This window comes from Barbus barbus (assembly GCF_936440315.1).
Source record: "Barbus barbus genome assembly, chromosome: 24".
Lineage (NCBI taxonomy): Eukaryota > Metazoa > Chordata > Actinopteri > Cypriniformes > Cyprinidae > Barbus > Barbus barbus.
In genome coordinates, this window is record NC_136752.1 from 29,875,332 (window position 1) to 29,888,060 (window position 12,729).

At 33.6% G+C, this 12,729-nt stretch overlaps 1 protein-coding gene across 1 annotated transcript in view; it reads left to right on the plus strand.

Annotated features, from left to right (window-relative positions):
• LOC306843535 (MAM domain-containing glycosylphosphatidylinositol anchor protein 2-like) overlaps positions 1 to 12,729 on the plus strand; it is a gene marked incomplete at both ends in the record, with an annotated part of 198,681 nt that overhangs the window by 119,536 nt on the left and 66,416 nt on the right. Inside the window, 2 exons of the mRNA XM_079375063.1 lie at positions 648 to 917; positions 7,804 to 8,133. Of these exons, the coding sequence (XP_079231189.1) occupies positions 648 to 917; positions 7,804 to 8,133 (600 nt within the window). The remainder of the gene's footprint in view (positions 1 to 647; positions 918 to 7,803; positions 8,134 to 12,729) is intronic.

A 12,729-nucleotide genomic window follows, 5' to 3' on the forward strand; every position in this document is an offset into this window, starting at 1 on the left:
AACCGTGACTAAAGATCAGTGACTAATAATATACTAACATATTTTTGATAATATTATGAATTATATATTATTATATATACAGTATATTTTATGTTTTCACTTTAATTTTAGTTAAAGTTTTAGTAACTTTTGTTGGGTGTTTTCTCATTTTTATTAGATATTTATGTCTATATAGTTTTTATTTATTTTTATTTATACGTAGTACTTCAAATTAAACCGAACGAATATTAGAAATATTGCCTTGGCAATTAGCTGAAATAACTTGTTTATTTTTTTATTTTTATTTATTTTTTAAATTTTATATAGCTTTATGGCAGGTAAAGAAATCAAGTGTAGTAGTTTTAATAACATATCAGTGACTAAAGATCAGTGATTAATGATATACTAATATAATGTCTCAAAGTTTCTAATTTTATTTTATTTTTATATTTTCTCTTTTCACTTTTATTTTAGTAAAAGTTTTAGTAACTAATTTTTTATTAGTTTTCATGTATGTCTATATAATTTTGTTTATTTAGATTCATTTTAGTACTTCAATTAATTTCAGTTAACATATATTTTATTTATTTTTTAATGATAGTTTTAGTTAACGATTTAGACACGCACTTTAAAAATAAAAGTCCTGAGTGGTGCGCTGTGTTTCTCAGCTCCGGCCTCCATCAAGCTGCTGGTGGAGGATCCGATCGTGGTGAATCCGGGCCAGACGGTGTCTCTGGTCTGCATCACGACCGGAGGAGAGCCGGCTCCGAGCCTGGCCTGGACCAGCAGCTCCGGATCTCTGCCGGAGAAGAGCCTGATGAAGGAAGGGGTTCTGACACTTCCAGCCATCGCCTCTGAGGACGCCGGCGTCTACAGCTGCATCGCCAGCAACAACGTGGGAAACCCGGCCAAGAAGTCCACTACCATCATTGTACGAGGTCAGCTCTGCTTTACACTTCATCTGACCATCAGTCTGCAGCCAGTCTGTGTCAGGGAATCATACACATCACTAATGATTCATCTGGGAATCGTTCTTTAGCCAGCTCGTATCAGTGAATCACACACATCACTTATGATTCATTTAGGAATCGTTCTGTTTCTGTCAGTGAATCATGCACATCACAAATGATTCATAATTGTTATTTAGCTGGTTAATGTTAATGAATCATTCAAACCACTTATTATTCATTTGTGAGTCAGTTTTTAGCCAGTTTGCATTGATGAATCGTTGGAACAACTTCACAAACCATTGTGAATTATTAATTTGCGAATCATTCTTTTTCGTCAGTTTCTATTAATGAATTGTTCACCACTAATGATTCATTTGTGAGTTCTTTGTCGTGAGTTTGTGCTAATGAATTGTTCAGTCTTTTCACAGATCATCCTGAAAGATTCATTTGCAAATCATTCTTTTTAGTTTGTCTTAATTAATAATTTTAAACCATTTTGCAAATCATTCTGTATGATTCATTTGCGAATCATTCGTCTTTTGTAGTAACGAATCATTCAAACAAACAAAAACTCCATTGATTAGTTTTATTTCTGAGCAGCAGCAGATGAAATGCTCTCTGTTTGCTGTGCTGTTCAGTTGTTCAGTCGTCCGTGTGTGCGTCTGATGGTCAGGAGTGATGTTAAATGGCTTTTGCTCTGAATTGTGAAGCTGATGCTGTTCCTCGAGGCTCTTTTGGTCTGTTAGCGTATGAATGTCGATCATATTCATCTCCATTACTGCGGATCATTATTACAGGGACATTACAGTCTGGTCATCAGAAACTCTCAGGACAATTTCAGCCCTTATTTCACCCAAAAATCTATTTTGAAATAAAAAAATAAATAAAATAAAATAAATATTTAAATAAATTAATTAGCATAAATCTCATACCTTTGCCTTTGGCTTTTGGCACATTACAGGCGGAATGATTATTAGGCACCATTAACAAGTCATTTGGGTGAATCTCATGGAGACATTCTCACTCCATATTTTACCCAGAGTTGATAAGAAAAAAAAAGCAATCATATTTTGTGCATAGAAAATTAAGCCTATTTTTAGGCCCGCACAATATATATATATGTTTTTCATAGTGACATTTATTTTCATGACAATTAAATACTTTACTTCTTTAAATACTTTAATTACTTTAATGCATACATAAATATAAATTAATAAATAAAACTAATAAAATTGAATGAATACATGAATGAATAATGTTTAACAATAAATACAGAAAAATTTATAGTAGAATTAGTAGAATTTGTTTTACTGGCAATCATACAAAAATATAAACAATCATATTTTGTGCAAATAAAATTAAGCCTGTTTTATGACCATTAATGATTATGATGATTATAATGATTAGGATCATTAGAATTATTGAATTAATAAATTATAAAAAAAAAAAATATATATATATATATAAATAAATATTGTTATATTGAAATATATTTATATAGTAATTACAAATTAAGTTTTATTAGAATTAGTTTAGATAAATAAAGAAATAATAAATAAAGAAATTATAGGTTATAGGTGGTTATATTTATATATAATTATAAATTATGTTTTTAGTTGTACTGGAAAAAAATATGACTGTAGAAATTTTAAGGTCATATTTCACTGCAAAATCATTAAAAAAACAATCATATTTTGTGCAAAGGAAAATAAAGCCGGTTTTTATCACCATTAAGAATTATGATTATCAAATTATTGAATTAATTAATAATATAAAATGCATAAATAAATTTTGTTATATATTAACATATTTCTATATCATTACAAATGGATTTTTCATTAGAATTTGTAAAAATGAATAAATAAATATGTTTATAATTATAAACAAAGTATTGTCTTATAAGGCCATATTTCTATGCAAAATTACAAGTAAGAAAGATAATCGTATTTTGTGCAAAGAAAATCAAGCCTGTTTTTAGTTGTCGGTTTTTTTCTCGCATAGTGACATTTATCTTCACTCATTTTTATCAGTTTCCCATTATAATAAATAAATACATATGTTTTTTAGTATAATTTCCTGTACTGTAAAAAAAATACTAATAATAAAATCACAGTGTAAGATTGTAATTTGTACTTGTATGCACCCCAGTGCTGAGTAAACAGTAGCTGATAACGAGAGTAATTTAGGCTGTAGATGTTTGTAGTTTCTGGCTGTGAACACTCATCAGTCAGCAGCGTCGCTCCCTAAAGAGTGGACTCACAGACACACGTGTGTTTGTTTGTCACACTAGTCCTTGAGAAGCCCTCATCGGGCGACGTCTGTGTTCAGCAGATGGAGGCTTTACTCCACAGACTGCCATGGCTAACGCTTTGGCCTGTTCCTCCAGTATCCCAGCATGCTCTTGGCACGCCAGCGGCCCTCCATCATGATCCTGCTCTGGATTAAAGGATCCGCTCTGCTTTCCAAAAGTGGGTCAGTTTGCAGCGTTTGGCCGACACAGAGCTCTTCTTCTCCTCTGTTTTCCTCCAGGGCTCTGTCATAAGATCTGGCTTTTACAGATCTGCTGCGTTCACCACTGTTTACATTAATCCACCGATATCACGTATGTGTGTGTGTGTGTGTGTCAGGTGAATCTCTGTGGGAACAGTTCCTCCTCAGATGCGTCTCCTTGAGTAAAGTCACAGCTCAGGTAGAGCTCCATCTGTCCCGTCACACACGCGTTATGATCGGCCTCGTTACACACGACAAGGACAGTCACGCAACCGCAGATGATAAATCAGCCAGAGAAACTCTTTCACAGGTCAAATCATACTAAATATCCACGTTATAGTGATTAATAAACGCTTCACAGTCACGTGTGCCTCCGAGACACTCGGATGGTGAACTGCAGTTTGTGAACACAAAGCACTCTGACTCGTGTTCTTATATAAAGCACTGTGTTTAAAATAAGTAGTGCGGAACACACATGATCCACGACTGTGATAGTTGTTATAGGTGGCTCTAGGTGGCTCTTACCCACCTAGAAAATAAAGACTCCTATGTTAGAATGCTGTTCATTGACTTCAGCTTAGTTTAGTTTTTTTTTTGTTTTTTTCCATTGTTAGATTTTTTTTTTTTTTTTTATATACGTCCACAGAGCTGCCATGTGGAGAAGGGCGGACCAATTGCTGATTTGCTATGGTCCCCCTAAGAGAGGTCTTCCTGCTTCAAGCAGACCCTCAGCGGTGGATTGTCGATGCCATTCATATGGCCTATGAGTCCTCTGACCTCCCCTCGCCAATGGGAGTCAAGGCTCATTCCACGAGGAGTGTGGCGGCCTCCAAGGCCTTTCTCGCAGGTGTCCCAATCAGGACATCTGCAACGCTGCGGGATGGTGTACGCCCCTGACTTTTGTCAGGTTCTATGGCCTGGACATGCGAGCCACTCCATGCTCTTCCGTTCTCTCGCCCTAGATGTGCTCCGTACGGATACACACAGGGCAGGGATTGGGAAGTCTGGTGCCGTGGGTACATTTACATTTAGTCATTTGGCAGACGCTTTTATCCAAAGCGACTTACAAGGTATGTCGTTCCCCAAAGCGTCTCTGGACGCAGCTCGAGTTCCTGAAGAGGAACGTCTCAGGTTGCGTATGTAACCCCAGTTTCTCGAAGGAATGAGACGCTGCATCGCGAGGCCACACTTCCGGCATCCCTGCCACCACACGTGCTTTTATGCCAGCTGGTCATTACGTCACCTCGCCCGTGACGTCCCTCCCATCCATTGGACAGATTTCATTTGTATTCAGAGCCGGTTATGCTGAAGGCGTTCCCCAAAGCGTCTCTGGACACAGCGTCTCGTTCCTTCGAGGAACTGGGGTTACATACAGAACCTGAGACATTTTTTATTCTTTAATAAAAGTATTTTTATTTTTATTTTTTATTAAATTAAAAAAGATGTTTATATTTAATTTTAGTTTAGTTTTTTTTTATTTTGATTAACAACAAACATTTAATTTAGTTTAAATTTATTTATTTTCAGTTAATGAAAAGGTTTTAATTCAGTTTTTTAATGAATTTAGTGTTGCTCATTATTATTTATTATTATTCATGTATTATTTATTTATATTATATATTAATTAGTTTTTTTAACCTAATTAACAAAATAATAATGAATAGTTTATTAAAATTAAAATATGTATTTTTAATATAAAATTAAAATATTACAACATTTTATAATATGCATAATATTTTATAGTATTTTCATAATTTATATAAATAATAATGAAAGCAATAAAACTAAAATATTTAACATTTAAATATAAAATAACATAAAATTGTTAAAAAATTATTAACAGTATTATAGTGAAGCAGCTCTCTATCTGGACTCATTTTGCCAAGGTTGTTCTGTTGGAAAAAATATCCATCAGTCTTTTCTAATGTAACAATGTTTTGTTCTAATTATATCCACACAATAAAGAGTGTTTGTGTTGAATTATGTGAGTTCTTAAAGGAGTACGGCAGGTATAGAACTAGAGAGCGTCTGCAGCTGGAAACACATTTCATTGAGTGTATTTGAGATCTGTTATGCGGCTCGTCACACGGTGGATCCTGCAATGAATAATAATGTTCGCTCATGAATTTATTCCATGAATGTCTGACATGAGCTGCGCTGTAGATCTACAACATGAACATGAAAGACTTTTCATTTTGAGCTCCAGTGGTGAATATATATAGCGCATTATTGTAATGCGGTTGGACAGTTTTGTGATATTTTCTTTCTTTTTTATCATTCATTGTTCTTGACATTACTTATTACATTTTCTTCATCGCAAATTAAGGCATTAGAAATAATAACATGATGTTTAAGTACTTAATTATACATTTTAATATTTTGTGTGTGTGTATGTGTATATATATATATATATATATATTAGGGTTAGTATAGTTTTTTATAATTATTTTTAATTGCTTAAATAAATTATTACTTTTATTTATCAAGGATGGAGTAAATTAATAAAAAAGAATGACAGTAAACAGAGTAAAATACAAAATTTTAATTTCTGTTTTAAATAAATGCTGGATTTTGTAGCTTTTTCATGAATTAATAAAAAAACAAAAGAGCTGCATTCATATACAAGTACCACAAATGAAAAAGTACAAATGAAACAAATTGAAAAATTATTTTCATTTATCAAGGATGCATTAAATTGATCCAACATGACTATAAATACATTTAGATATAACAAAAGTTGTATATATGTAATGGAGCCAAAAACACGGGCAGGGTCGAAAAACAGCACAGGCAAGACAAAAGAGCAATTCTAAACGAGCTTGAGTCAGATGACAGCAAACGTAATCCAGAGGGCTAGACAAGAGGGGTAATCCGTAAACGTGAGCAAAAGTCCAGGCGAGGAGCAAACACAGTCCGAAACAACAAGCAAATGGTTAATCCAAGATACGTTGGCAAGAATCAGGAACTAGGAAATCAGGAAACACAACGAGACTAGACTAAGACTAGAACTAGAAACTAGAAACTAAGACTGAAATGGCTCCATAAGGCAGCTAACACTAGGAGAGTGCTAAACGCTAGACAATACTCGCCGATCTGAACAGGATCTGAGTGGGTGTTATGTAGTGTGTATAATAGCTCTCAGGTGAGCGTGTGATTGGTGACAGCTGTGTGATCAGTGCAATGGATGATGGGAAATGCAGTCCAGTGTGATGTGTGGTGTGAGAGTCAATATGATGGAGAAGTGACCTCTTGTGGCAGTCGGATGGAAGGCCACGAACCGGATTCGTGACTATATATATATAACTTTATTTTTTAAGTATATATTTATAAAATGTCACAATGCAAATAAATAAATAATGGTCCTAAAAATTTTCTTTGCTAGAATTTTACAAAAGTAAAAAAAAAAAGAAAATCTATTTTAAGTATATATTTATTAAATGTCACAATGCAAACAAGCAAATAAATTGAATGAATGAATGAATGAACAAAAAAAATTCTCTGCTAAATTAAGCAGTAATTTTTTGGGCTGTGAAATGTGCACTATACAGGTTCTTGTGAGTTTAGTGAGATTCACACATGTTGTTTTTCTCATTGGTGATAATGTGAGTTTGAAGCAGTAGTTCTTGAGTATGATCTGCATTATTGAGGCCGTGTGAGCTGCATTAGCTGCATCATTAGCATCAGGAGGGTCTGCTTTTATCTGCTCTGGAAGCGCGCGTGTTTCTGCGTTCAGTCATCAGTAATGAGTCTGTGTTTGTGAAGGATCGTCCTTGTTTCCTTCGGCTCCGTCCCGCTGCGTTAAACCCCACACCTCGATGGGAAAGCTGTGTTTGTGCGCCGCATCTCATGGAAGTTTAACGTGCTCGGCTTGTTTTTGTAATGGTGTAACGGCTCTTTGTAGGGCAGTGCACTATCTAGTGTGTGTTTGCTGAGCGCAGGGGACACATTAGCACTGACATTAATTGGAATATTTTGCCCTGAAGAGAAATTGGATTTATTTATTTACTTCAAGCAATTATATGCCATCTTGCCCAAATTATTTGTGATGTTTTATTAGGACTGTGTTTTATAGAAAACTGCAGCGATGGCAGATTCACGCAGAAACACAACAGAATCAGAGATATGAGTGTATCATCATTAATCAGTAATCATTTGAGTGAATGATTTGAGTTTGAGTGAACAAATCATTTGAGCAAATAATTCAAAGAATCACTCATTTTGTTGCTGAACAGTGTGTTTGAGTAAATTAGTTGCGTGAATGATTCAGTGAATCACTCGTTTCCTTACTGAACAGATCAGTGTGTTTGAATGAATCGTTTGGAAGCTTTATTTTTAAGAGCTGGTGAGTCAATTGTTTTATGGTTGAGTTTCTGTGTTTGCTCAGCGCTGAAGAAGGGACGCTTCTGGATCACTCCGGACCCGTACCACAACGACGACAACATCCAGATCGGCCGGGAGGTGAAGATCTCATGTCAGGTGGAGGCCACTCCGCCCGAGGAGCTGCAGTTCAGCTGGTTGAAGAACGGCCGGGCGTTACGTAGCTCCGAGCGCATGGTCATCACGCAGACTGACCCTGACATCTCACCCGCAACCACCAACCTTGACATCATCGACCTCAAGTTCACCGACTTCGGAACCTACACCTGTGTAGCAGCGCTCCGAGGAGGAGCCATCCCCGAGATCAGCATCGACGTCAACATCTCCTCCACCACTGGTGAGTCTCACACTCTCACACTGACACACACACACACACACAATACTTATTTTCTTACCTTTATTTATATAGCGCTTTTAACAATACAGATTGTGTCAAAGTAGCTTTACAGTATCAAATAGACAAATTGTGTGTCAATAATGCAGAAGGACAATAGTAAACACTCAATTTTCAGTTAAAGGCAGTTCATCATTGAATTCAGTGATGTCATAATCCAGCTCAGTTCAGTTCTAATAGTGCAATCAAGTCGACGATATCGCTGGAAATTAAGTGTCCCCAACTAAGCAAGCCAGAGGAACCAAAACTCCATCGGTGACAGAATGGAGAAAAAATCTTGGGAGAAACCCGGCTCAGTCGGAGGGCCAGTTCTCCTCTGGCCAGACGAACCAGCAGTTTAATTCCATGCTGCAGCAAAGTCAGATTGTGCAGAGGACTCATCTGGTTCCGGTGGTCTTGTCCCGGTGGCCATGTAGGAGACAGGGTCTTCACTGGGGATCAGTCTCTAGTTGTCCTGGTCTCCGCTGACGTTCAGGGCTGTAGAGGTCGTCTCTAATAATAATAATAATAATTTGTTACATTTTCAATAGCGCTTTTCTGGGTACTCAAAGCACTATATAAAAAGTCTCTAGGTGCTGATCCACCATCTGATCTGGATACAGTCTGGATCTGGGTGGCTACGGTGATCTCGGAATAAGAAAGAAACAGACAAATATTAGTGTAGATGCCATTCTTCTTATGATGTAATGAGTACATCATGTGTTATGGGGAGTGTTCCCGGTTCCGGTTGATCTAATTAATGCAGCCTAACAATCCTTTAACGGATTTGAATAATAGAAGTGTATTAGTGTGTTATGTGTAAGCCAGGTTAAAGAGATGTGTCTTTAATCTAGATTTAAACTGACAGAGTGTGTCTGCTTGCCGAACAGTGTTAGGTAGATTGTTCCAGAGTTTGGGTGCTAAATAGGAAAAGGATCTGCCGCCCGCAGTCGATTTTGATATTCTAGGTATTATCAAATGGACAGAGTTTTGGGAACGCAGCAGACGTGGAGGACTATAATGTGATAAGAGCTCACTCAAATACTGAGGAGCTAAACCATTCAGGGCTTTATAAGTAATTAACAAGATCTTAAAATCTATACGATGTCTGATGGGGAGCCAGTGCAGTGTTGACAGAACCGGGCTAATATGGTCGTACTTCCTGGTTCTAGTAAGAACTCTAGCTGCTGTATTTTGAACCAGCTGGAGTTTATTAAACGTGCAGAGAAACCACCCAATAAAGCATTACAATAGTCTAACTTTGAGGTCATGAACACATGAATTAACATTTGTGAATTTGACATTGAGAGCACACACACACACACACGTTTGTTTTTGTGAATTGTAGGGACTCTCCATAGGCTTAATGGTTTTTATACTGTACAAACTGTATTTTCTATTGCCCTACACCAACCCTAGACCTAACCCTACCCCTTACAGGAAACTTTCTGCATTTTTACTTTCTCAAAAAAACTCATTCTTTATGATTTATAAGCCTTTTGAAAAATGGGAACATGGGGCAATGTCCTCATAAATCACCTTCTCCTTGTAATACCCATGTCATTATGCAAATTTGTGTCCTCATATGTCACAAAAACACGCACACACTCACACACACACACACACACACTCACGAGCACACACATGCATACACACACACACACACACACACACTCACACCCTATACACATTATTTTTATTACATTCATAACACAATTACAATTTCATTTATTAAAAATTAAATTGATTGATCTGTTTATAATAAAGTGTAATCATTCATGTATTTCAAGTTTAAAATATGTTTAAACTAGTGCAGTTTGATCAGGTGTTATTCTCCTGTGTGGATGGTGTGTAATCAGGAGTCTCAGTTGATCAGTGAGTCCTGTGTGGTTTTTCATTATCATGCGCTCATCTCAGATCATCGGATCAATCCTCAGTCATCAGGACCAACAGTGATTGTTAAACCTGCAGAAACCACAGTGAGAAGAAATACTTTACTTGTAAAATTATATTAATATTAATGATTGGGTTCAGAGTTTCTTGCTCTGGTTTCAGAAACTCTCCAGAGCCGAATGTCCTAAAGCATTAGTCATTTATTATAATATAATGTACTTTATGTATTTATAATTATGTATTTTATTTTTTTATTTTTTTTATTCGTTCACAATACATTAATTGATTTATTTATAATAGTGTTAACTTTTAGTTATATATATTTTTTTAATAATTAAATTTTTTCAAGATTTCATTTAAAATAATTTATTTGTTTAAAATTGTTTTATATTTCTTTATTAATTTAGTCATCCATTCATTATAATATCACATATTTACTTACAATTCAAATTATATTTTATATTGATTAGTTTATTTTCATTCATTTATAAAAACTATTCATTAATTATTTTTTTATATTTATTCAAAATTTAATTTTATTTATATTTATCTAATTAAAGCCAGTTTATTTATTATATTTGTATTTATTTAAAAGTGTTTTACATTTATTTGTTCATTCATTTATTAATCAATTCTTTATTTATTTATTTAAAAACTAGAACAAACATTAATTTTTAAATTTTTTATTTATTTGTTTATATTCATTCATTTTTAAAACCTATTCATTAAGTCATTTTATATTTATTCATCATATAGTTAATATATATATATATATATATATATATATTATTTACAATTAAATCCAGTTTATTCATTTTATTTATATTTATTTACAATTGTTTACATTGTTTATTCATTTATTTATTGATTATTTATATATAATAAAAATTTACTTTATTTGTATTTGTTTATTTTTGTTCATTTGTTCAAAAGTGAATTTATTTATTTATTTATTTATATGACCACAAATGCTTGCTTACAGCATTAAAAAAACAAGCTGGTAATGAATCGTCATGACTCAGAGAGTGAGCAGCATGATCGGAGGATATCAGAAAACTGACCTTGACTTCAGGTGTGACTCTCATTCATTATGCTCTTCTTTAGCCGCTTGCAGTTAATTGCATTGATTAGCGTCTCTCTGCATTAAACACTGACTCCTGCGTCGTTAGCAGAAGATCTCTAATAATCTGAGTGCTGTCCATCACACCTGTGTGTTCGTTCCCTCGTTAGTGCTTGGTTTGGAGGTGAATGTAAGTGTTCATCATAGTGTGCACTTACTGCCCTCAGAGCGGAAGAACAAGAGTGTCATTAACTCTGATCAAAGCCTCTGTTTAATTACAGGCGCTGTAGTAGAGAGTCTCTGATATTAATCTCAGCTTCTGAGAGCCGCACTGAGCTCGATTTGTGTGTTTTTGATGTGTTGCAGAACTATAGGAAGATGATGGGCTTTATATATATATACTCTTTTTTTTTCTATTTTTTCTTTTTGTTTGTTTTGGGCTGTGCACAGTATATTGGTTTGCATATGAATTTTTGCATTGTTTGTCTGATTTAGGGCTGTCTGATATATGAGATATTTATTTAGTCTTATCTTGATCATTTGGCCATTAAGACCACAGGATTAGTCAATGAGCTGAAAGTCTGGTGTTCAGAATCAAGATATTACATTTTGCTGAAAGATGATCTTGTTGATAAGAACAGAAATTAAGAGGGTAAACTGAGTAAATTTAGTTCATGTTTCTTTCTTTCTTTCTTTCTTTCTTTCTTTATTTCAAAATGTAATGTTTATTTTAGATTTATTTTATGATATAATGTGTTTTATTTATTTATTTAGATATAATGTATTTTATTTATTTATAATGAAATTTTTATTATATATATATATATATTTTAATAATTAATTCACTTTGTTGTATAATTACATGTTATTTGTTTAATAATTTAATTTATAAATCTGTTTTAAATATAATTTTATGTCTGTTATGTGACATTTCTTTATAATATTATACATTTAGGTAATTTATTTAAATATAATTATGTATTAAAATATTTTTTTTATAATTAATTTTTTTATGCATTCATTTATAATAGAGATTATTTATTCATCTCATTTAATGTCCTCATTTTATTTCTTTTAGTTTTCTAAAGACCACAGCGGTGCTCATGTTTGTTTGTTTCTAAATAATTATTTATTTATTATTTATTTTTTATTCAATTATAGTAGACATTATTTATTAATTCATTAATTTGTTTATTTATAAAAATAATTTATCATTTAATTTTTATTTTATATTTATTTTTTATTAATTTATAGTAGTATTGAGTTATTTATTTGTTTGTTTATTTATTTAAAAAAAAAATTATTAATCTTTTAGTTTTTATTTTATATTTATTTTTTATTAATTTATAGTAGTAATGATTTTATTTATTTGTTTGTTTGTTCATGTTTTCTAAGGACCACAGCAGTAGGTCAGTTTTGTTTTCCCTTTTTGTGACATGAGCCAATAAGGGAAGTCAGAGTAAGCTGAAAGTCAGGTAGCGCAAGTTCTTACATTTTGATTAAAAATTATCTATAAGAACAAAAATGAAAGCAGTAAATAGTGTGTATATAGTTCATGCTTGTGTATCTGCCATCATCTGTGATGTTAATGTATTTCTCGTGTTTGG